The sequence below is a fragment of the Clarias gariepinus genome, chromosome 1 (genome assembly GCF_024256425.1).
Source record: "Clarias gariepinus isolate MV-2021 ecotype Netherlands chromosome 1, CGAR_prim_01v2, whole genome shotgun sequence".
Classification (NCBI taxonomy): Eukaryota; Metazoa; Chordata; class Actinopteri; order Siluriformes; family Clariidae; genus Clarias; species Clarias gariepinus.
The window spans coordinates 18,671,229-18,697,429 of record NC_071100.1 but is presented as its reverse complement, the minus strand read 5'-3'; the positions used below and the strand labels follow the sequence as shown (position 1 = coordinate 18,697,429).

At 42.2% G+C, this 26,201-nt stretch overlaps 1 protein-coding gene across 1 annotated transcript; it reads left to right on the top strand.

The window, feature by feature from the left end:
* Positions 1 to 16,320: 16,320 nt before the first annotated feature.
* LOC128520560 (carcinoembryonic antigen-related cell adhesion molecule 5-like) lies at positions 16,321 to 25,301 on the top strand (the record flags this gene model as incomplete). Its single annotated transcript, XM_053494854.1, has 6 exons — positions 16,321 to 16,648; positions 17,316 to 17,588; positions 18,065 to 18,328; positions 24,539 to 24,808; positions 24,997 to 25,185; positions 25,297 to 25,301. Coding segments are annotated over 6 exons (1,329 nt in total), but the record flags the coding sequence as incomplete, so codon positions are not given.
* Between the last annotated feature and the right edge of the window lie 900 nt (positions 25,302 to 26,201).

The following is a 26,201-nucleotide window of genomic DNA, read 5'->3' as shown; positions in this document are numbered from 1 at the left end:
CACCACATGGCAGCATTCACCAGACTCAAGGAACTCCTCACAAGTCCTCCTGTACTTTAGTACTTCGATGTGCACCAACCAGTGGTTTTATCTGCGGATGCATCGCAGCATGGCCTGGGTGCTGTCTGCCTCCAGAGCAATAAACCAGTGGCGTTTGCCTCAAGAGCACTGACAGAGACTGAGTCACGTTATGCTCAGATAGAGAAGGAGCTTCTGGTCCTTGTCTATGCTTGTCAGAAATTCCATGACTACATACATGGCCGTCCAGTGACCGTTGAAACTGATCATCAGCCCCTTATCACTATTCTACAAAAACCTCTACACTCGTAGCCTCTGCACCCCTTCAGAGGATAATGCTTAAGCTGCAGCGTTACAACCTTAATGTTATTTACAAGAGAGGGAAAGAGCTATACTTAGCAGACACGCTCTCACGCGCACACCTGCCTTCCACTGACTGGGCCGAAACTATTGAGGACTATGATGTGATGACAGAGGAAGCCCTCTCCACAGGGAGAATTGAGGAACTGAGACGGGAAACACAGGCAGACTGTGTGTGCAGGCGATTACTTGAGGTCGTTGTGACAGGTTGGCCTGACTCATCAAAGAAGTTGCCACATGACCTTAGGCAATTCTATGCTATTAGAGATGAACTCACAGTAAATGATGGCTTACTGCTCCGTGGTCAGTGTTTTGTCATTCCCCACTCACTGCAACACTTTTATACCAAACAACTGCATCAAGGTCACCCGGGTCTAGAAGCAACAAAGTGCAGGGCCAAAGAAACCATGTTTTGGCCTAGTATATACCAGGACATGAAGTCTCCAGATGCGCTCCTTGTAATGCCCTCAGACCACACCAAACAAGGGAGCCCCTTCAACTGCATGATATAACAGACTTGCCGTGGGCCCTTACAGCGGCGGACATTTTTGAGTGGAGAGAAAAAGAATATCTGGTGCTCGTTGACTTCTATTCTGGCTGGTTAAAAATAGACCAGCTCCCAAATTTAACCAGTACGGCCATTATAACCAGACTAAAACATCACTTTGCCAATCATGGAGCTCTCCAGGAGCTAATGACTGACAATGCAGCATATTTTACGAGTAGGGAGTTTAAAGAATTTTCCTGCCTATGGGACTTCCGCCATATCACCAGCAGTCCCCACTACCCTTAATCAAATGGGCTGGCTGAGAGAGCTGTATGCTCAGCCAAGCACCTATTAGAAAAATGTGCACGTGATGGTACAGACATATACTTGGCACTGCTCAATCTACGTAACATACCAAGAGATAGGCTGCCTTCACCAGCCCAGCGCCTGTTTTGGCGGTGCACCAAGACTTCCATTCCCATGATCAAAGCCATGTATGTGCCAAAGATGGAAACACAGGTCCAGGCAGCTATAACACGGAACAGACAGAGAGGAAAGACAGATTATGACAGGTCAGCCAGGCCCTTGGCCTCATTGCATGCAGGGCAGACAGTGAGAATACAGACGGACAGGGGATATGACAGATTGGCAACGATAATAGGAAGAGCAACACAGCCAAACAGCTACCAGGTTCAGGCTGGAGATGCCGCATATGTGAGAAACAGGCGTCATCTCTTACATACACCTGAGGAATACAGCCCACCTGCAACTACACAGGTCACACTCAACACCAACAATGAACCTCTGCCAGAGCCCCAGCAAAGTGTTGACCAGCCGCAAACAGAACAGGTGCACGAAGCACCCTTGGTCGTCACTCGCTCAGGAAGGGTATTGAAGCCCAATTCCCTACACAAGGACTACACTACATAAGCTCATAACTTGTTGTTTAAAAGCCCAGTTCGTGGTCGGTACTGCGGGCGAGTGGAGCACCGTGGCTACATAGAACCCTCGATGCCGAACATCCTCCCCATGCAGTTCTCCAGGCTCTCCAGCGTGCAGCCGAGTTACTGCATCACCCAGAGCGTCACCCGCAGTTGCTTCGCCGGTTTCACAGCTGGACCGTGATCTCCCATCGCCAAGCAGAAGGGCAAGACTTTCGGGCGTGGACACTCACAGCCGGGGGCAAGATTTTGCTGCTGGAGAGCAGGTATGGGTGTGTTCCTCCGGAAGGAAGAGGGGGCTCTCGGCCCCTGTACATTAATTGCTCGACTCTTCGATGTCATATACCAGGTGCGGTAACGAGTTGTTCTCCACCGGGACCGTCTTGCGCCTTACCAGCCGCAAGCCGATGAAACATCGAACTCTGTGGAAGCCGGACCGCCTCAGGATAATGTTCGCGCTCATCCCTCACCCGCCAAAAGACTCCGGCGTTCCCAACGCCAGCGCCGTCCGGCTCCACGCCTCCGAGACGGAGTTTGTCATGGTGGCCGGGGATGGTCACAGCTCGGGTGGGGCAGTGTGGTGTGGGCGGGGCGGCGGCTGACGACCAGCATGCCTTGCGGAGATGTCTGTATGTTCAGCATGTTGGGGAAGGGTGTTTGGGTTAGTGGCTTCGGCCCTGTTTGTGTGTGGTGTGTGTGTGACGTGTGGAATGTGCTCCGGTTCATGCTTAGGCTGAATTGGAGGTAGGTTCTCGGGTGAATGTGCTGCTCATGCTATACATGCTGTGTGCACAATAAAGTACTTCCAGCCATTGCATTGGGAAGCAATTAAGCTCACTTGTCTCTCCAACATCCTTTCCAGCGGTAAAACGCTACTATATATATATATATATATATATATATATATATATATATAATAAAATAATATAAGAATGTTATATATCTAGGCTAATCGTTAAAACTGTTTAAAAAATATACTGTGACTGTTAAAACTGTTCTTGCTAATTCAGTTTTAATTTTATATTCATGTTAAACCTAGGCAGATACACTCATAATTGAGAAGAGGGATGTAGAACATGTAAATAGTTGCTTGTCGCCCCTTAGTGGCTGTTCACAATAAATGATATGGAAGGTCCCAGGGGGTTTGTGGGTAGATGAAAAAAGGGTAACAAACGTTGTAGTTATGGACAGTGTGTGTGAAGGAAATAAAGAAGAGCTCTGTGCTACAAAAGTGTTGGTCATTTTGTCTACACACATCTACACTAATCATTAGGTAAAATCAGTTGGGGTAAATAAATTGTTGCAGCTGAAATATATTAATCCCTGCAGTAATTAACCAATGAAATGCTCTTACCCATTAGCTCAGTTAAATCCAAGTGGTGACTTTATTTTTTTTATGTATATTTAAGCAATGTCACATGACAGAGACTGGTACTGAACTAAATATTAGCTCAGCTGTGATATCGGTGTAGGCACCCCTTGAGTGTGATATTGCTTTTATAAACACAAAAACACATATTTAACAAATTTTTTAGGTCCACTTGTACTTATCCTTCAACAAGTGGCAGAACTAACTAACTGTGACTGGCGGAGCTAATAAATAGGTAACATACTTAAAAGGAGGAAAAAAGTAATTTTAAATGCTTACCGCTTTTTTTAGCCAAGAGGTGAGGAGAATAATGCCCTTCAGAAGACAACTGATGGTCTAAAGGAAAGAAATGACCAAGGAAAAAAATGACACAAATTAACTCTCGACAAAGCACACATTGAATTGAAAAACATTCTAGGTGACTACCTCATGAATCTGATAAGTGTATCAAGCTATCATCAACACCTTTATGCAAATCATGAATGTTTCAAATCAAATAAACCTTTTTAGTCTTAATTTTGGTCCACGCATCTTCAGGTGTGCTCATGACCAAAAAGATATTTGCTAAATGTTAGTTACTACAGTAAATGTACTGTATACTACTGTATAAGTATTAGTTTTAGATTCATATAGACACATAACCTACAGATAATTAACACTATTGCTTTTCTATCTTCAGAAATTTTTTTAATGGATGACAGAGAAGGGTCAGCCGATCCCCAAATAGGTGAGATTGATTCACAACACATTCACTCACTTACTCACTCACTTACTCATCCTGTATACTGTTGCCAATCCATCGCAGGACACACACACACATACACTCACTCACACACTATGGGCACTTTGGGAATGCCAATTAGCCTAATCTGCATGGTCTTTGGACTGTGGGTGGAAATCAGAGTACCCGGAGGAAACCCACCAAGCATGGGAAGAACATGCAAACTCCATGCACACAGAGATGGGAATCAACACGTTTACACTGTTTCCTCCTCTAGTACTGATACTGAACCTTTAACAGCAGATATCAAGACCCAATCTACATTTCCCTCTCTTTGTGTGTTGCATGTGCCATCAGAAAAGAATAGCTGCGCCATATGTGAACATTTTAAAAACCACAAAAGCATTAACAAATTTGATGAATTGAATTAATTCAGAAAAGTATTCAAGCTTACCAGAAAGTCATTATATTGTGTTAATGAATATCTAAGGATAATTTCAACAGCTCTAATTCATAAACACAATTATTTGAAGCTGTTGCAATTACTGGTTATGTTTAGCAAAACAACAACCACAATTAACACATTTGCTCACAAATTCAATAAAGAAAAAGACAACTTATCCCAATTTAAATATAACATACACATCTAAATAACATTTTTTTTAAATAATCTCATCTAGATCCTAATGTAAACAAACTTCAATGGTGTCTATTTTTTTTCCAAATATGTGATCATAAGCAAACTATTTATATGCAAATAGTGTTAACTAGCTACAACTGATGAACTGGTTAAATTAGATGAATGAGAGAAGGAGCATGGCGTTTGGACGCATAATTTTTCCATCACTGAGAATTACTCAGTCAGGAAATGCTTGTGTTCTATTTATTGTGAATAGACACATTCAATACTAATTAGTGTGGTTTTGCCACATTCCTGAATTGGTCCAATCTTGATATCTGGACATACTCCCTTCTTTAAATGTTTTTGGGTTACAAATGCCTTTTTCATCTTCTAAAAAAAAGGCCTCCTCTTGTTGCAATTCCCAGGCAATCAGGTAAAGTTGATTTCATTCCATTTCACAAAAAGATTAAAGGAAGGTACATCACACAAGGGGCAAGCGAGCAGTCATCCTTCTCAGGCTGTAACTTCCATTCACCTTGTCCAGGTTGTCCACTCCTCTGGCTCCAGAATTATGGATGACATTTTGACCTACGTTCATTAATCAAAGGCACATTTTACACTGTTACAATTTTAAAATCTTTCTATCGTGCCTCTACCTTTTTTCATATTTGTCACAATTAAGCGATTCAGATCATCAAACTAATTTTTATATTATACAAAAATAAGCAGAGTAAATACCAATGCAGCTTTTAAATAATTATAGTATATATTAAGAAAAAAAGCTGTCAAAACATTTGAAAAAAAGGAATTGTCTTTATACCAAATAAGTATCATTGTGGCAAATTTTAAGGATTTCAACCATTTTCAAACAAACATCAAAGCAATCTTTGAGTAGAGAAAAAGCTAAACAAGTTTATTTAGACAGACAAATCTGAACTGTTTATATGACCAAAGTCCCAAAAGAAAAAGCACAATAGTAAAGTGTGCGCAAATAAAGCCCCCGAAGAAAATAAAGTGACCCTTAAGAAAAAAAAAACCCTGTAGAAAAATGATTTCTCCAGCATGAGTTTATATACCTGTAAAACAATGTGTTGCTCCTCCTTGTTTCTTTGTTTGATCCAATTTTTTCTTCAATATTTATTAGTTATTCATAAGATGTCAAAGTCAAAGTGAACTTTATTGTCAATACGACACTGCAAACAAAATTTACACATCAAATCTAAATGTCGTTCCAGGTGTGCACAACAGGAAAAAATAAAAAAAAGAAGTAGTGCAAATAACTCACATATAACAAACAGACACAACAAGTAACAGGAGTACACACAGGTTTTGACAGTGAGACAGTAAACATAACATGGGACATTTAGAGTGTTGCGGATCACCACTTAAATGTTAGTGTCACAGGAAAATGCAGTATGGTGGTTGAAGTGAATTGAGTGCAATAACTATACGTAATGTAAAGTGCAAATGCAAATAGCAGCATGGAGATATGATTACAGTATATTGTGCGTATTGTGTTTGTGCTGTTTTTGTTATGTTAAATGTAAACATGTCCATGGTATTTTTTGAGGGAGTTGATAAGTCTGATAGCTTGAGGGAAAAAGCTGCTGCTTAGTCTGGTGGTCCTGCAGCGCATGCTTCGGTAGCACTTGCCGGATGGTAAAAGGAAAAACAAGTCATGAGCAGGGTGGGTGGGATTTCTGATGATGTTGATGACCCTCTTGCTACAGCGGGACTAATATAAATAATTAATGCCTGGTTGAGCTGATCTGGTGATCTTCTCAGCTGTCCTTACCACCCTCTGCAGGGCCTTCTGGACAACAGCAGTGCTGTTCCCGTACCAGACTGGTGAGGATGCTCTCAATAGCGCATGTGTAGAAGGTGGTGAGTGCTGGAGGTGGAAGGTCAGCTTTTCTCATCCTTCAGAGGAAGTGGAGGCGTTGCTGTGCCTTTTTGACTTTGGAAGTGGTGTTGGTGTTCCATGTCGGATCATCTGTGATGTGCACCCCCAGAAACTTTTCACAGACTCCACAACACTGCCATTTACAGTGAGAGGGGTATGCGGCTTGTGGTTCTTCCTGAAGTCCACATTTATTTATTTTGTTTAACTGACATTAAGTTGTAGGTTGTTACTGTCGCACCAGTTGATAAGTTGATGTACCTCCTCTCTGTAGTCTGAGTCGTTGTTGTAACTGATGAGGCCCACCACTGTTGTGTCATCTGCGAACTTGATGATGTAGTTCGAATTGTATCTGGCACAACAGTCATGTTTCATCAGCCTGAACAGCAAAGGGCTCAGCACACATCCCTGGGGGACCCCGGTGTTCATGATGGTGGTCTCAGAAGAGTTTTTGCCAACTTTAACAGTCTGTGGTCTTTCTGTAAGAAATTCAAGTATCTAGGTACATAGTGGGGTGCAGATGCCTATTTCACTGAGTTTGTGTACTAGTTGTTGTGGGATGACTGTATTGAAAGCAGAGCTAAAGTCAATGAACAGCATTCGCACATAGCTGTTTTTATTTTCCAGGTGGGACAGGCATAGATGAAGTGCTGTTGATATGGCATCATCAGTGGAATGCTTAGGATGGTATGCAACCTGGTAGGGGTCGAATGTGGTTGGAAGACTGGATGTTATATAGGCCTTGACTAACCTTTCAAAGCACTTCATCATGATGGGCGTGCTATGGGCCAGTAGAAATTTAGTGTTGTGGCCGGGGATTTCTTTGGCAGCGGTTTAATTGTGGTGGCTTTGAATCATGTTGGTATGGTGGCTTGGCTCAGAGAGGTGTTGAAAATATCAGTGAGGAGGTCTGTGAGAGAGTCAGCACAGTCTCTAAGCACATGACCTGGTATATTGTCAGGGCCTGCAGCTTTACTGGGGTTTACCTTGAGTGGGGTCTTCCTCATGTCGACTGGGTCCAGCTGAAGTGTTTTGCTGTCTGGGGAGGGCGGGACTTTTTTCGGTGTGGTGGTATTTTCATCTTCAAACCGGCTGAAGAAGGTGTTGAGTAATTTCAAAAGGTCTATATTGTCCTCACACAGTGGTGGCGTCGGTCTGTGGTCTGTGACTGACCGGATGCCTTGCCATAGGTGTCTGGGGTCTTTTTTGTCTGTAAAGTGTGCTTGTATTTTTTGTCCATAGGCATGTTTGGCTGTTCTCACACCCCGGTTTAAGTTTGCTCTGGCGGATCTGAGGGCATCTTTGTCACCGGACTTGAAGGCATTGTTCCTTGCTCTTACAAGCTCACGTACCTCCCTAGTAAACCAGGGTTTTTCATTTTCTCTTGAGGTGATGTTTTTTATAATGGTTACGTCTTCCATGCATTTAAATATGTATCCCATCACGGACTCAGTGTATTCTGAGAGGTTTACCTGTTGGTTGGTGGTGGTGGCAGCCTCCCTAAAAACAGTCCAATCTGTGCTCTTAAAACAGTCCTGAAGAACTGAGGTAACTTCCTCTGGCCATGTTCTGATTTGCTTTAGAGAAGGCCTGCTTCTGGTTAACAATGGTCTATATGCAGGAATTAGCCTGACAGAGAGATGGTCCGAGTTCCCTAGGTGGGGGTGGGGAACAGTTCTGTATGCTTGCTTGATGTAGATGTAGACCTGGTCAAGAGTGTTTTCTCCCCTGGTAGCAAAATTCACAAGTTTATGATAATGTGGTAGCACCGTCTTTAGTTTGGCCTGATTGAAATCGCCAGCAATTATGTAAACAGAGTCCGGGTTAAAGTTTTGTATTGAGCTCATAAACGGGTACAATGTGGCTAATGCATCCTTAGTGTTTGCACTGGGTGGAATATAAATAGCTGTGGTGATGATAGCTGTAAATTCGCTGGGCAGGTAAAATGGTCTACATTTAAGTGTTAAATATTCAATGTCCTCAGAACAGTGACTTGCGACAATTGTTGTCCAGTTGTTGTTGATAAAAATACAAATACTGCCTCCCCGAGATTTTCCACTGGGAGCATGACTCCTGTCTGCCTGGAATGTTGTTAGACCGTCCACCTGAATGGCATTATCTAAAACATTACGATTAAGCCATGTCTCTCTGAGAATAATGGCACTGCAGTTTCTCACCTCCCTTTGTGTGGTTAAATCCAGTCTGAAGTAATCCATTTTGTTTTCCAGTGAACGGATGTTGAATAGAAGGATAGAAGGAAGTGCCGGTCAATAAGGGTTAGCTTTTAGCCTGGCACTAATACCCGCTTGCCGGCCCCGCTTTCTAGGTCTCGCACACCGCTTATGATGCATCTTATGTCGGTTCGCGGTGGGGGGAGGGTCTGCTGCTTTGCAGGCCCTTCGGTCATCCCGGTGTAGAATGCCGAGCTCGTAGAGAGTTTCAATTTCCAATGCCCAGATAGTGTCTGGAAATTTTTCATAGCATGAGTAATGAGCTGCTGTCATAGATTATTTTTGTGCCTGGTACAGACGAAACATTTAACATTCAATTCAATTCAATTCAATTTTATTTGTATAGCGCTTTTAGCAATTTTCATTGCCGCAAAGCAGCTTTACATAATCAGAAGAATTATTTAAGTTTGTATGAAATGTAAATTTGTAAGAATCAAAATGGTCAGTTTGTCCCTGGTGAGCAAGCCGAGGGCGACAGTGGCAAGGAAAAACTCCCTGAGATAGTAATAGGAAGAAACCTTGAGAGGAACCAGACTCAACAGGGAACCCATCCTCATTTGGGTGAAACAGAAAGCAGTAAATGATCTGCATTTATATAGTGTGTTAGGTGGCAGGCAGTTCAGCTATAATAGCTGATGTTAATTGATGTTAATATGGAGTCCAGGTAGTTATTGAAGACCCAGTTAGACTTGTAGGAAGTTCCAGTCCTGAACTATCGAACTGTCAAGTCCCCAGAGAAACAGTTGCCAACACCAGTCAAGGCCAGAACCATTTTCTAGGTAGAGAGAATCATCCCCAGACACCAGACGCATTCCAGAGAGACACACGGGGCATCCATGTGACGAGATCTTCAGCCAGAAGCGGGGCACCAGGATGGGTCAGACAGGTCCGGAGGGCAGAGGGAGTCTGGATCACTGGCAGCTTAGGAACGACATGTGTAGCTCGACAGAGAGAGAGAAAGAGTGAAAGGGGGAGACAGGAGGAGAGAGGAAAGAGAAAGAGGGGGGGAAAGAGAAGAAGAGGAGAGATGGCAGTTATGTATGGTCACAGTCACACAATGTATAATGTGAATGTATATTTAGTGTAGAGTGCAAGCAGAGACTCCGGCAGGACTAACTATGACAGCATAACTAAAAGGGAGAGCCAGAAGGAAACACAAACATGAGGGCTTCCAGAGATGTAAGGCAACCAATCACCTCACCGTCAGCAAACCTGAGTGATCAATGAGAGTGAGGAAGACAGCATCCAAACATACCAGTTCACCATAATACGTCCATGAGTCCCCCAGATCTGCTCCTTTACCTATAGCAAATCTTTTTATAAAAATGCTTGGCTAAATAAATAGGTTTTTAGCCTGGGCTTAAACACTGAGACTGTGTCTGAGTCCCGAACACTATTTGGAAGACTATTCCATAATTTTGGGGCTTTGTAAGAAAAAGCTCTGCCCCCAGCTGTATTTTTCATAATACGCGGTACTGACAGGCAGCCTGCATCCTTTGAACGAAGTAGGCGTGGCGGTTCGTAAGACACTAGCAGTTTGCTCAGGTACTGCGGCGCGAGACCATTTAATGCTTTATATGTCAAGAGTAGTATTTTAAAATCAATGCGAAATTTCACAGGGAGCCAATGCAGTGACGATAAGATAGGGGTGATGTGCTCATATCTTCTGGTTCTAGTGAGGACTCTCGCTGCTGCATTCTGGACTAGCTGAAGCTTATTTATGCATCTGGCTGAACAACCAGACAGTAAGGCATTACAGTAGTCCAACCTAGAGGTGATAAAAGCATGAACTAGTTTTTCTGCATCGTTTAGCGACAATAAATTTCTTATCCTGGCAATATTTCTGAGGTGAAAGAATGCTATTCTGGTAATATTATTTACATGAGCTTCAAATGAAAGGCTGGAATCAATAATCACACCAAGGTCTTTCACTGTTGCATTTGATGGAACAGAAAGGCCATCTAAAGTTATGGTGTGATCTAAAATTTTACTCCTAGCTGTATGCGGCCCTATGACTAGAACTTCTGTCTTATCCGGATTAAGCAGAAGGAAGTTAATTAGCATCCAATTTCTTATGTCCTGCACACATTGCTCAATTTTAGTAAGCTGTTTTTTCTCATCAGGTTTTGCTGAGACATATAACTGTGTATCGTCAGCATAACAATGAAAACTAATACCATGCTTACGGATTATGTTGCCCAGAGGAAGCATGTAAAGGGAAAAAAGCAGTGGACCTAAAACTGAACCCTGCGGAACGCCAAACTCCACTAGAGAACATGCAGAATAATCACCATTTAAGTCTACATACTGATAACGATGGGTCAGATAGGATCTGAGCCAGGAAAGGGCTGTACCCTTAATTCCTACTACATTTTCTAATCTGTGAAGAAGAATAGCGTGATCAATGGTGTCAAAAGCTGCACTGAGGTCGAGTAATACAAGCATAGTTACACAACCCTGATCAGAGGCCAATAGGATATCATTTACTACTTTAACGAGTGCTGTCTCTGTACTGTGATGAGGCCTAAATCCTGACTGATACAGTTCATGTATGCCATTTCTATGTAGATATGAGCATAGCTGCTCCGCTACTATCTTTTCCAGAATCTTAGAGATAAAGGGGAGGTTTGAAATTGGCCTATAACTGGACAGCTGACAGGGGTCGAGGTCAGGTTTCTTAATTATTGGTTTGATAACTGCTAATTTAAAAGATTTTGAAACATAACCAATGCTGAGTGAGGAATTAATTATTCTCAACAGGGGTTCTGTTATTGCTGGTACTATCTGTTTAAGAAAATGTGTCGGTACAGGATCTAATATACAGGTTGATGAATTTGCAGAAGAGATGAGTGAAATTAGTTCATTCTCTTCAAGGGGAGAAAAGTATTCTAAGTTCTGATCTGACATGGCTAGATTAACATCTGCATCAATTACATTGTTCGGTTTCAAAACCTCAATTTTATGCCTAATATTTACAATTTTATTATTAAAAAAGTTCATGAAGTCCTCACTATTGCATGATGTTGTTGTGGAGATTTCTGCAGTGGTCTTATTTCTGGTTAATTTGGCTACAGCATTAAATAAAAATCTAGGATTATTTTTGTTATTTTCTATAAGAGTGGAGAGATACGTTGATCTAGCTACACTAAGAGCTTTTTTATAGTTCAGGATGCTCTCCTTCCATGCTATTTGAAATACTAACAATTTGGTTTGACGCTATTTACGTTCGAATTTCCGAGCGGTCTGTTTTAAAGTGCGCGTGTGATCGTTATACCAGGGAGCAAGTTTCTTATCTCTAATAATTTTTCTTTTAACCGGAGCTACATTATCTAAGGTATAGCGAAATGTCGACTCTAAATATTCAGTCGCCTGATCGAGTTCTGTGGGGTCAGACGGTGATCTAATCGAAGTTGGGAACTCTGGGAGATTACTGATAAAACTCTGTTTGGTAGTTGATGTGAATGTACGTTTCATACGGTAGCGCGGCGCTGTGCGTACATTATTACTGTGACACACACCTGAATTGAGACAAGATAGTGATCTGAGATAACTTCAGATAGTGGAATTGTGAATAAATTTCTTATACTTAATCCGAATAATAATATTAAATCTAAAGTGTGACCTGCTTTATAAGTGGGTCCTACACACACTGATTTACTCCTACCGAGTCCAGTATGGACATAAATGCTGTTCTCAGAGGGTCTTCTGGATTTTCAAAATGAATATTAAAATCTCCAGCAATTAACACTTTGTCTACAGAAAGGACTAGGTTTGAGAGGAAATCTGCAAATTCACTAAGAAATTCAGAGTACGGCCCTGGAGGTCTGTAAATGACAACTAGCGGAATCGACTGAGCTGACTTAATATAGTTAAATACACTTATGTTACTATAAAGAATTTCAAATGAATTAAATTTGTGTCCGTGTTTTTGTACAATAGTCAAATTATCATTGTGAATAACTGCGACGCCTCCTCCTCTACCAGTTAACCGAGGCTGGTGTATGTAGCTGTATCCAGGAGGACTAGCTTCATTTAGAGCTACATACTCGTCCTGTTTAATCCAGGTTTCTGTTAAACAGAGTATATCAAACTCCTGATCCGTAATAATTTCATTAACTATAACTGCTTTAGATGCGAGAGATCTAATATTTAACAGTCCTACAGTAGCTTTAGATCAGAGGTGCCGGTTGCGCATTCAGTATGATCTGAGTTTGTGGTCTTTATGTTAATTAAATTACTAAAACAGACTTTCTGAGTCTTTCTAAATTTGTTTTTAGCTCGGGGAACAGACACAGTCTCAATATGATGAACCCTGAGTGACGACTCTATGCAGCTAGCAGACAGTTGGTTTAGCCTGTCTGTCTGCTCCCTGGCCTGGGCTCTGGATTGTCACCGATTAACTAGGACTCTTCTGAGACTATGAGCTATACTGCAAGAAATGAGAGCAGCACCTTCCCGAGTGGGATGGACACCGTCCCGCCCTAACAGGCCAGCTTTGCCATCAAAGGTCATCCAATTATCAATGAAGCCCACGTTGTTTTCGGAGCACCACCTGGACATCCAGCGGTTTAGCGACCATAACCTGCTGTAAGCTATGTCACCATGTCTCATTGGGATGGGACCAGAGCATACTACTCCATCGGACATCGCCTTCGCTAATTTAAACACCTCTATAAAGTTATTCTTACTAACCTCTGACTGACGAAGGCGTATATCGTTAGCTCCAGCATGTACTACTATCTTAGAGAACCTATGCTGTCCTAGAGCCCTAAGATTACCTGCTATGTCCGGTGCTTTGGCTCCCGGGATACACCTAACCACTGCTGCTGGCGCCCCTAAAGGCCTAGCTAATTTCACATGTCTCAGTATAGAGACTCCTATAACCAGAGCTCTTTCAGGTTTCTCAGCGGGTGCATCACTGAGGAGAGCAAACCTGTTGGACACGTGAAGCGCAGAAGAGGTGTGCTCCGGTGGGCTAGCCTTAGCGTTAGCTTTGGCTGAACGAGTATGCCGCCGAGTCGTCACCCACTCGCCCCGCTGTGAGGGCTCTAATGCCGGAGTCGGGGGCTGGTTATCTCCGCCTGCGGCACCCAGACTGTCCGCTACAGGAATAACGCTGCTCTCACACTCTCTAACCCTCTCTAAAGTCTGGATGCGCTCCTCTAACGCTGATATCTTCTCCGTCAGAGTGCTCACTAACACACACCTATCACAAATAAAATTACCACTAACGACGGAGGAAGAATGTCTAAACATCCTGCACTCCACACACTGAACGAGCTGAATATTAGACATGATATCGTACCTGAGTCGGAGTTTAGTTGTTTGGAGCTGAATTCCGTTTGTTGTTCTTAGACGAAGAAACTGGCGCGTTCTCCAAAAAGCGCAGAAAAAGGCGAAGCCAAATAGAATGAAGATGTAAAAACTAGTTGCTATTAATATTATTATTGTATAAATGAAAAATATTATTATTGTATAAATGAAAAAGTTATGTAATTTAAACGCTAATACAAACGCGAAACTTTCGCGGCAACGATACAAAAACAGGAAGCTACGTCACCATATGACATAAAACGCACATCGTTATCGGGAACTGAGGTGGCTGCTGCCGAGCAGGGCGCCGCCATCTTGGAAACAGTATTATTATTTGTTTGGTTTGGTCTGTACACGGTGTCCTGGAAACATTTCTGTTAGACAAGACTTTATAAATCAAGAAACTTTTTGCTTTTCATGCTGTCTGCATTAGTTGCATGAGTTCAATTCTTCATTTCTGTGTGCCCTGGGTCATTCTTGTTGGTTATTTTCTACATGTTTTATAGTCATTTAGTCATAAAATAACATCAAGTAGGGTTAGTAGAGGTAGCGTCGTGTTAATTTGGATATTACATTCTAATGCATATTCCTCTTATTAGGACCCAAGCACTATGACATCAGCCCTATGTTGTGTGAAGGTCCCTCTTGTTTCTATAAGGATTATTAGGGCCCAAGCACTATGTCATCAGTAGCATGAAGCCATTCAATATAACGTCATCGCCATTGCTCTGATAATGCTGTTTTAATAGTGTTGATGTCATAAATGTGCGAGGGCCCTTTTGTTCTTCTAAGTCATTTTTTTTTTTATCACCCGGGCCCGGGTGATAAACATGCTCGAGTCTTAACATGCTCAAAAACTCTGCTGCCATTAAAATGTCTACGAGCCTGGACCTTCACAGGAGATTTTGTTGCATAGCTCATACACACTTGGATGTATACAGTACGTGTTGACCGTCTTCTAGATCTCATAGACTTAACACAAGGTCAGATATTTTGAGTCATTTGCAAAACGCACATTTATGACAGCGCTATTAAATACACACAAATCCTACACACACACATACACACTATACACACACTTCTCCACCCCACTTCTCCGTTCTCTGCACTGGCTTCCTGTAGCTGCCCACAATAATTCAAAACCCTGATCCTTGCCTACAAAGCTAAAAGCTGCCCTAATCACACCACGCACCGCACTGGGTTCCCTCTGATCCTCCTCCAGCCATGCTCGCCTGGTCGCACCCTCTCTCAGGGAACAAGGAAGACATTTATCCAGACTCTTTTTTGTTCTAGCACCTGGGTGGTGAAATTAACTTTTTTTTAAACAGGTAATCATGCCTGGGTGTGGCAATTGACATTTTACACCTGTTTACAAAAATCACAGTTCATTCATAATTTAATAAAGAGGGTTTTTTTTGTTGTTTTTGTTTTTTCACATTGAGCCAGATACTGTAGGTTTGGACAGTTTTCCCTTTAAAAACGGCATTTCATTTTTGTGTAATATTAAACTTTGCTTGTAAAATATCAAAAGTTAAGAGAAAGTGTGAGCATAGCTGAGCAGGTGTAGCAGGTTTTTTCCCTCACAGAGCTTGAAATCAAGTCGAAAAAATTGTCCCCAAAATCTATAAAACTAATTTATTTAATCTATATAGCATTTGGACTGTGAACACATGCTGTCCATCTTCATTACTCAATATAATCAACGGATATCACATATGATACACAGCATAATTACAGAGTGTTTTATTATTTAAGAATAACATACAGACACATTTTAATGATGGGCCATTATATGGACACATGGGGGTTTTTGCCATGTCATTTTAAGTGAACTACTGTTGTGTGTGCATGAGAGTGCAAGAGAGAAAAAGAGAGAGAGATGCTTTCTCCAAAGCGAAAGCAGCCTTTTGAAATCTCAGATTGGCTGACTGATTTCATCCAGGTCACATGACAAATGTACAGGTTAAGAGTCGGACAAGAAAGTGGTCCTAGCGTTTAATCAGCATGGATAGCCAAAAGAAAATAGGAGCAGAAAAATCCACATTAAAGAATAAAAAATCTTGTAAAAGGATGGTGAAAATAAATGTGCCAGACTTAGCCTACTTCGTTGTTTGCGACAGAAACTTACTTCGTTGTTTGCGCCACAGCTGCTGAGACAAGTGTGTGTGAGTGTGTGTATGAAGATGCACTGAAAAATAAACACTACTCAGTGAGTGCTGTGTGATCATACATGTTGCAATATCCACCAAACATCATGATGAAACATGCTCTCATGAAGACCATCCAAAGAAAACAAGACCAAAACATGCGTTTGCTGCAGTGGAGAAGATCATTTGGAGTTTTCAGCTTCAGAAATGACCAATTAACAAACAGCACCTCAGGTATATATATATTATTTTTTTTCCCCTCACAGAAAGTCCTAAACCTGTGGTGATTATAAAGCCTGATACACATGTGTTCAGAGGTGAGACAGTGATTCTCAGGTGTGAAATAGTGATAGGAGGAGACACTGAGTGGACATACAGCTGGTATAAGAATAATACAGAGAACCCAGACCACACAACACAGGAGTTCAACATCAGCTCAGTTACAGAATATTATGACACTGATAAATACACATGCAGTGGGAAGAGAAATGACTCCCAGAACTCACAGTTCAGTGATCCTGTTTCACTCGCTGTATCAGGTGAGTGTTTGTGTGTGTTTATATATTATGTCTTTGTTATTATATATGTTGCTAGTTTTTGTTGTAAAATATATTAGAAATTTTATATTTTATATTTTTTGTTATTATGTATGTTGCTAGTCTTATATGTAAAATATTTTAGTAATTTTAGCTTTCCATGCTTGTTCCAGGTTTGTCCAGGTTTAAAATTCGTAGAGTTTTCCAATATTTCATCCAGTAAAATAATGACCTAGAGAGAAATTAAGGACCTGCTGTTATCTTCTGCCTTTCACTTTAATTACAATAAAGCTTTATATTTAATTTTCTACAATTTTTATCAAATGTGTGAATGTTTAGCCTGTATTTGTCACATATATATTCAAGCTTCTTAAAAGGCTGGGGTCAGAGCGCAGGGTCAGCCATTAAACAGTACCCCTTGACAGGTTTAAGGGTCTTGCTCAAGGGACCAATAATGGCAACCTGGTGGAGCTGACCTTCTAATGAGTAACCTAGAGCCGTAATACCCTGAGCCACCACCGTGACTGAATGAATGACAATGAATGACCATATAAAGCTATTCATTATTTGTTTTTTAACATCACAAAGAGAATATTACACATTTTATTGTAGAAGTTTTTGTTAAGGTAAAGACTACTTTACATTTCATAAGTGTATTTATTGCTAACAGAAAAACCTAAACCTGAGCTCAGATCAGACCTAAAAGGAGATGTACTGACAGGAAACTCAGTGACTCTGTACTGTACACTGAAGCTGCAGTCTGCTGCATGGAGGTTTAACTGGATTACACAAACAAACAGTACTGAGATTGAGACTGAAGCACACTTCTACACGATCAGATCAGTTAGTGTCTCTGATGGAGGTCAGTACAGGTGCAGAGCTGGAAGAGGAAACCCAGTCTACTACACACACTACAGTGATGCACTCTGGGTAAATGTTACTGGTGAGTATGAGACTTTCTGTTATACACTGAATGTATAGACCATCTATGAGCAGTGTCGTAATATGGCAACATTTACACAGCTTAATATAGATTTTTTATTTTTTATTTTTAATCTAAAAAAAGGAGTGTAATCAAAATGTACTCAGTCAGTCACTCAGCATACCAGTGTATCTATTACATTTAGTTTCTTGTTCCCTTGCTGACATTCACTGTTCACGAAGATGAATGATCTTATCAAGAATACATATAACACATTGTAATTCCAAAATGAAGTGTAGAAGATGTTAATTTTTGGTACAGTAACCTGATCACTTCAGTGTTGAGTCTAGGATAGCAAACACACTAATTCTGAAATTAATAAATAGTGTAGAAGATGTATGTTAAATTATGATCTACATTTACTTAATCATTTATATGTGAGCCAATATTTTCTCTCAATGAATACATTATTTATTTATTTATTTTTCATTTTATAGAGAGTCCTAAACCTGTGGTGAATATAAAGCCTGATACACAGGTGTACAGAGGAGAGAGAGTGACTTTCAGGTGTGACATACAGACAGGAGGAGACACTGAGTGGACATACAGCTGGTATAAAGACAGTTCCATATTCTACTCATCCCACATAACACAGGAGTTTACACTTGAATGTTACTCCAGTGGTATATACACCTGCAGTGGGAGAAGAAACGACTCTCAGCTCTCACAGATTAGTGATCCTTTTACACTCTCTGTATTAGGTGAGTGTGTGAGTTTGTTATTACGTATTTTTTGTTTAGTTATCATTTGTCTTAGATTTTGTTTCTGAATTTATCACATGAGAAACAAAAGCTCTTTTCACACAGCATGTTCAGTTGAGGCGGGAATTTTGTGCCGTTGTTGTGTCTTAGTGTTCTGTATTAAAAAAAACGAAAAGAAATTGGTATTGTTTTTGAACTGTGCTTTATCTGGGAGCAGACATTGTTAGAGGTGTGACAAAGGTGCTGTGGAGAAGTATAAACAACAATAAATTGTTAGCAGCTAACACACAGCTATTTTATACAGATGCAAAAGTTGCAGTGCATTAGGAACAATAAACTCAAAGACCAGCTGATATTGAAACTGATCAGCAGAGTCAGACTTTTATTTTTTAATCACATTTTAAATGTATCTGATATACAGTGGGGGAAATAAGTATTTGAACCCTTACACATTTTCTAAGTTTTCCCACTTACAAAGAAATGAATGGTCTATAATTTTTATCATAGGTTTATGGTAAATGATTGAGACAGAATATCAACCAAAAATCCAGAAAAAGCGCATGATACAAATGGTATGAATTAAGTTGCATTTCAATGAGGGAAATAAGTATTTGACCCCCAAGCAAAACATGACTTAGTATTTTGTAGAAAAACCCTTGCTGGATATCTTAATCTTTCTCTGTTCATAGGCAAACCTCAGACAGGAATGCACATGTGTCTTCTTGAGGAGGGGAAGCTTTGCTGCGCTGAAGGATTTTAATCCATGCAGGTGTATTGTGTTACCAATGGTTTGTTTGGTGACTGTGCTCCCAACTGCCTTGAGATCATTCACAAGCTTCTCCCGTGTAGTCCTGGACTGGTCACTTATTTTTTATGATAATTCTTACCCCATGAGGTGAAATCTTGCATATAGGGCCATTAATGGTTACTTTGTATTTCCTCTGTTTGTAAAGAATCGCTCCAGCAGTTGTCTCCTTCTCACCAAGCTTTTAGCTGATGGTCTTGTCGCCCATTCCAGCCTTGTGCAGGTCTAAAATCTTGTTCCTGACTTGCTTTGACAGCTCTTTGGTCTTGCTGATGGTGATAAGGTTTGAATGGAAAATTTGGTGGACAGGTGGCTTTTATACACATACCACATTGTTGTTAGGAGCACCTTCTTAAATTAATATGTGTACCACAAGAGCACATAATCAGTCTGTGAGAGGCAGAATTATTGTTGGTTGGTAGGGGATTAAATACTTATTTCCCTCATTGAAATGTAACTTAATTCATAACATTTGTATTATGTGCTTCTTCTGGATTTTTGGGTGATATTCTGTCTCAATTATGTATTTATTTTAACTATTTAAACCATTAAACTATTAATTTTACTATTTTAACTACAGCGGAACCTCGGATTGCGAGTAACCTGTTTTGCAGGTGTTCCACAGGACGAGCAAAGATTTTTAATACATTTTGACTTGAAAAATGAGCAAGTCTTGGTTTACGAGTACTGAGTATCAGGTATCATGTGTTTTGGAATACGAGCCTACTTCTGGAACTAATTATGCTCGTAATCCAAGATTCCACTGTATTATTATTTCATTTACTTAAAAATGAAGTTAAGAAAAAGTACAATAAAAGTTTTTTTTTATATTATTGATTGAATGTGGTCTGAAAAAACATTTGTCCTCAGAAATGTAACAGATGAGGACTTATGTCCATCAATTTGATATACGGATAATCTGAAACTCCCAGGTGGGAAGGCACTGCTTAATTAACATAAAAAAAAAACCTTTAAAACACACATCAAAAGCCTCCTCCAAAGATTCTGGAACGCATAGTGCAGGATGTGTCACACAGCCACGATATATTATAATATAACCGTATTATACCAAAGAAGATTAGAAATACCCAAAATAAAATACCTCCACTGTTTTAACAATTACAGAGACATCACAGCCAGCGGCAGTTTTAAAAATTCTTTCAGAGGTAAGGCTGCATTGGACGGGCTACATGAGGCATGTATATGGGCATTGCCTAAAGCTTAAATCTCCGAAATCAGTGCTAGACGCTATCTTTTATAACTGATGCAGGTTTTTAACTGTACACTCATGCACTCTCGCCTAAACAACTCTTAAAACTACACTTTGTGACACAATAACAGTAATTTCAAACATTTTGCAGGCTGTTTGGAAAAACCAGAGAATAAAGAATAAACCAGTTGTTGGGTCAAAATAACCCAATCAGGTGTTTACCGAAACAACTTAGCATTTTTAGAGTGTATTTTTTTAGTTATTCTAATGTTTTATTTTGAAAGTCTTTTTTTCCAATTATTTCTATATTTAAACTTTGATGTCTTTAAATGTAACAATTTTTAATAATAACAATAAACAGATACAAACATATCAGTTCATTCTTTGTACAAATGAAATTGTTAGTTAATGAACTTGATCGTCTGTCTAATCAACATTTAACCATTTTTTAAACTCATTATTGTACAGTAAATGGCAATAGCTCTGGTTCAGATTTTTCATGTTTGTTGTATAAACTAGGTTGGTGAAATTACCATCACTGTAGTACTTCTTTGATACAACATATGACTTTTTTATGACTTAAGCTGTAATTATATTTGAAAACTGCATCGAATGTAAATGTCACTTAGCGCCACCGGGCAGTCATTTCATGAATGACACGAAATGACACTGATTTATTTTGGCCGCAAATATATATATTTGTTTATTTATGAATTTATTTATTATATATACAGTATACTGTGCAGGTGATTGTGCAAAGTCTGCATTGAATGTCCAATATCTCTGTTAGTTGTTCAAAACAGTTGAAAAAGTCCACGCTTGCACATGGACAACCATGCTGTCAGCTGTTTAGGAGTCTGATGGTAGTGGGAAGAATAAGTTCTTTAACCTGGATGTCCTGCATCTCACACTCCTGTACCTCCGACCTGAGGGAAGAGGTAAGAACAGTCTGGGCTAAGGATGGAGGGAGAGGAGGGCCTGGTCAGACTGGTTAGTGGTGCTGCAACTGTACTGTAGCCCCGGATAAAGCGACAATAGAAGTTCGCAAACCCGAGAAACCGTTGAAGCTGTTTGAGAGCCGTGGGTAGGGGCCAATGACGAACAGCTTCCAGTTTCTGCGGATCCATGGCCACACCCTGGGACGAGATGACAAAACCCAGGAACGTGGTGGAGTGCTGGTGAAAGGCACACTTTTCCAACTTACAGTACAGTTGGTGAGCGAGCAATCTCTTAAGAACTGCCCGTACATGTTGGATATGGTCTTCGGTGGTGCGAGAGTAGATGAGGATGTCGTACAAACATACAAACACCCATCGGCCTAACATGTCTCTCAGGACATCGTTTATGAATTGCTGGAAGGCCGAGGGTGCGTTGCATAGTCCAAAGGGGATGACCAGGCTCTCGTAATGTCCCGTGGGAGTGAAGAAGGCCGTTTTCCACTCATCACCCTCTCTGATGCGCACCAAGTTGTAGGCGCTCCGGAGGTCCAACTTTGTGAACACGGTGGCACCAGAGAGGGTGTCCAGGGCTGAGTTGGTAAGCGGCAACGGATGTCGATTTTTTATAGTGATTTTATTCAACCCCCGATAGTCGACACATGGACGAAGTTCACCCCCTTTCTTCTTCACGAAGAAGAAGCCAGCGGCCGCTGGCGACGAGGAGGGCCGGATGGTTCCATGGCGAAGGGCACTGGCGACGTATTCCTCCATCGCCTGTGTCTCAGCAGCCGACAGCGAGTACAGATGGCCACGGGGGGGAACAGAACCTGGCTGCAGCTCTATCGCCAAGTCGTAAGGGCGGTGTGGTGGAAGGTGAGTAGCTCTCCGTTTACAAAAAACTGCAGCCAGGTCACGGTAGGCAGAAGGAATGGCGTTGGTGTCGACATCGGGGGCCTCGGACTCCGTGGAACACGTCCCAGCTGGGTCCCGTAGGCACAGCTCAGTGCAGGTTGGCCCCCACTGGAGGATTCTATTTTTAGTCCAGGAGATGAGAGGGTCGTGTTGTAGCAGCCAGGGGTATCCGAGAATGATGGGAGGTGAGGAAATGGAGGTGAGGTGGAATTGAATGGGTTCGTGGTGTTGATTGATGATGAGGGTGATGGTCTGAGTCTGGTGGGTGATGGGGCTGGACGACAGGGGCCGACCGTCGACGGAGGTGATTTGCACTGGCTGGGATAACGCCTCAATCTTTACCCCCATTTCTTTGGCATAAGTGGAGTCAATGAAGTTGCCGGCGGCACCGGAGTCGAGGAACGCTGCACTTCTGACTCGTTTGTGGCCAAATTGGAGGATTACCTGAATAGTAAGACGAGAGGTGGTTGTGTCGGTTGTGCTAGAGATTTGGAGGGAGCCCGGTGAGTCTCTCTTCTCCGGCTCACCGGGGCTGCGCGTTTCCCGGACGAAGAGGGCAAATCGCCCGGTGGTTTGCCGCGGACCCACAGTAAGCACACAACCCCTCTCGATACCGGCTACCAGCGCGTTCTGCTGTAGTCAGGGAGGCGCGTCCTAATTGCATGGGTTCCCCGGCTCCGGTGTCAACCACGGCAGGAAGTGGAGATCCGACAGGTCCAGTAGTGGCAGCGGTGAAAATGGTCGATGGTGGAGGTGCAGTATGGTGAGAGGTGAAAGCAGGCGGCAGGGTCCTCGGGGCTGGCTTCGGACGATAGAGAATGCGCTGGTCGATGTGGAGGGCTACCTGGATTAACCCCTCCAGCGTAGCTGGAAGCTCTCGTCCGGCAAGCTCGTCCTTTATGCGTGATGCCAGCCCCTCGTAGTAGGATGTCCAGAGCGCGGCGTCTCCCCAAGATGTCTGCACGGCGAGGGTTCTGAATTCCGCGGTGTAGCGACTCACGGACAATCCACCCTGCCGCAGGTGATAGAGCTTGGTGTCGCAGGGTGTTCAAAGGTGAGTCGAAGCTGGCGTGTAAATTTATTGGATGAATGGGCAGTGTCCGAGTCTGATTTAATCACTGCCGTGGCCCACTCAGCTGCCTGCCCAGTTAGCAACGAAACGAGGAGAGCAATGCGTAGCCGATCGGTGCAGTATTTGGTGGAATTAAACTCAAACACCAGATCGAGCGCTGTTAGGAACACACTACACTTCCCGTCCGTGCCATTCCATTTCTCTGGTAATGCGAGAAAAACATCAGAAGAAGGGGGGGGGTGATGCGGAGCCGCGACCGCCGCGACGGGAGCCCGGCTCGCCGCGCCAGCAACAGCCGCCCGGAGATCCGCGTTCTCCCGCCTGAGCTCCGCGACCTCACACTACACTTCTTGGATACCCTGGCGCAGAGTAGCGACCTCGCCGGTTAGCTATTGATTAGCTCGGCATGCTGGTCAACCACGTCGCAGAGATGCGCGTAATCCGCTGGGTTCACCGCTTTTGGCTCAGTCATTCTGTCAGGATGAACTAACCTAGGCGACCAGATGACTTAGCTTTAGCGATTAGCCCAATGTAGCGTGGATGGTGAACCCAAGCGAGTAGGTAGGATAGCCACGCGTTTTAGTCTAAGGACTCTCACAAAAGGGGAGCAAGGGAAAAACACAAATTTAACCCGCGTCCTATAAACACACACTCAATATCAGAAAGCGAAACCCAATAAAGTAAGTACTCACGAATTGATAATGGACAACCAGAACCGACATGGGCTGAACTCAATGACTGAGCGCTGAATCGTGGTTTGTTTACTTCTCTTATACTTCCTGATTCGCGACCGCTTTACTTCCGGGTCCTAGTGCCGGTCGCCGATTGAGTGTGCATGACACAGGCAGTTGGGAATTTATTTAAAGTTTTGCCTCTGTGCATTCATTGATCACTTACTGACGTCAATCAGCGTCAGAAGCACAGGAATTTCATAACAGTTTTAAAAACAGCTAAAGCAAAACATCTAGACCTCAACAAAGACAGCCAAGTGATTAATTGCCGGCCATCATCTAGAGCAAAATACCAAGCATATTTTCTTGCTAAAATGTATTATTCACATCTACTGTTTAAAATATATGGCATGTTTATTCCAGATAGCATGAGCTAAGACGATGCGCACATGCATGTTGTTTCCATGGAAAGATGGATCCACATTAAAGACAGATAAAAGTCACATTGTTAAAAGCGCTATATAATTAAAATTTAACTGAATTGAGAGAACTGCTGTTAAGGTAAAAGCATCTCTGATCTCTTTATCATTTCATATCAACAGCAAAACCCAACCTCAGTGTGAGGTTAAATCCTCAGATCCCCAATTACACTGGAGACAGAGTTACTCTGAGCTGTAATCTGCAGGGTACTGGATGGGAAATTATTTGGTACACAGAGTATCAGCAATCAAAATATCTGACATCTGGAGATACACAGAATAATACACTCAATGTGACATTGTCTAATGAAGGACAAACAACTTTTTACTGTAAAGCACACAGGGGTAACTATGTGTCAGAGTTTAGTGATCCAGCCACGATTACATTGAAAGGTACTGTATGTCGTGATTTCTAATTTTTCACCACAGATTTACAATTAGGAATACTATAGAAAAAAAAAAAAAAAACTCCAATTCAAAAAAGGGAATGTAACTGTGTAAATATTTCAAATATTTAACTAATGTTGGGGTACAGCATGTGCAAAGTTTGTATTTACAAGATTTTTATTGTCTTTATATAGCAAGACCAAAGTCTGTAGTGAAAGTCCAGCCAGCAGAGTGTGTATTTATTGGGGAAAGCATCACCCTCACATGTGAGATACAGGCTGGAGGATCCTGGCAGTACCACTGGTATAGAGATAATAAAGAACTCAGTGATGCTGCAGGAGAAAAAACATATACAATCACTGATGTTAAAGAGTCTAATAAAGGTGATTATACATGTAAAGGAACAAAGTCATCAGACCCAAAATACACACAGACCAGTGATGCTGTTACACTGACTGTATCAGGTAAGTGTGTTTTATTTCACATATGTACAGTATAGTCTTTCCATTAAAGGTCTTTGCCTCTATTTGTCATGAGTCAGTCATGCTGACTACTGCCACATTTTAGACTAATAAAGTGAAAATTATAGTAAATTGAGCTTCATTATTAAATAAAATTAATTTAATCTACATTTAGTCTGTATTGCATACAACTTGAGTAATATATATATATATATATATATATATATATATATATATATATATATATTGTAGCGTTTTTACGCCGGAAAGGATGGTGGAGAGACGAGTGAGCTTATTTGCTGCCCAATGCAATGGCTGGGAGTACTTTATTAGGCACACAGCAGTATAGCATGAACAGCACCTTCACTCAGGAGCCTACATCCAATTCAGCGTCAGCCTGAACTGGAGCACATTTCACACGTCACACACCCACACACACAAACAGGGCCGAAGCCACTACCCAAAACACCCTTCCCCATCAGGGTGAACACACCGACATCCCCGCAAGGCATGCTGGTCGTCAGCCGCCGCCCCGCCCACGCCACACTGCCCCCACCCGAGCTGTGACCGTCCCCGGTCACCACGACGAACTTTGTTTCGGAGGCGTGGAGGCGGTCGGCGCTGGCGGTGGGAACGCCGGCGTCCTTTGGCAGGTGAGGGATGAACGCGAACGTAGTCCTGAGGCGGTCCGGCCTCCACAGAGTTCGATGTTTCCCCGGCGTGCGGCTGGTGAGGCGCAAGACGGTCCCGGTGGAGCAAAACTCGTGCCCGCCCTGCCAACCGCACCCGGTAGATGACATCGGAGAGCCGAGCTATTACTGTACAGGAGCCCACCCAGTGAGACACACGCCCGGCCGAGAGCCCCCTCCTCCTCCTTCCGGAGGAACACACCCACACCTGCTCGCCAGCAGCAAAATCTCGCCCCTGGCTGTGAGTGT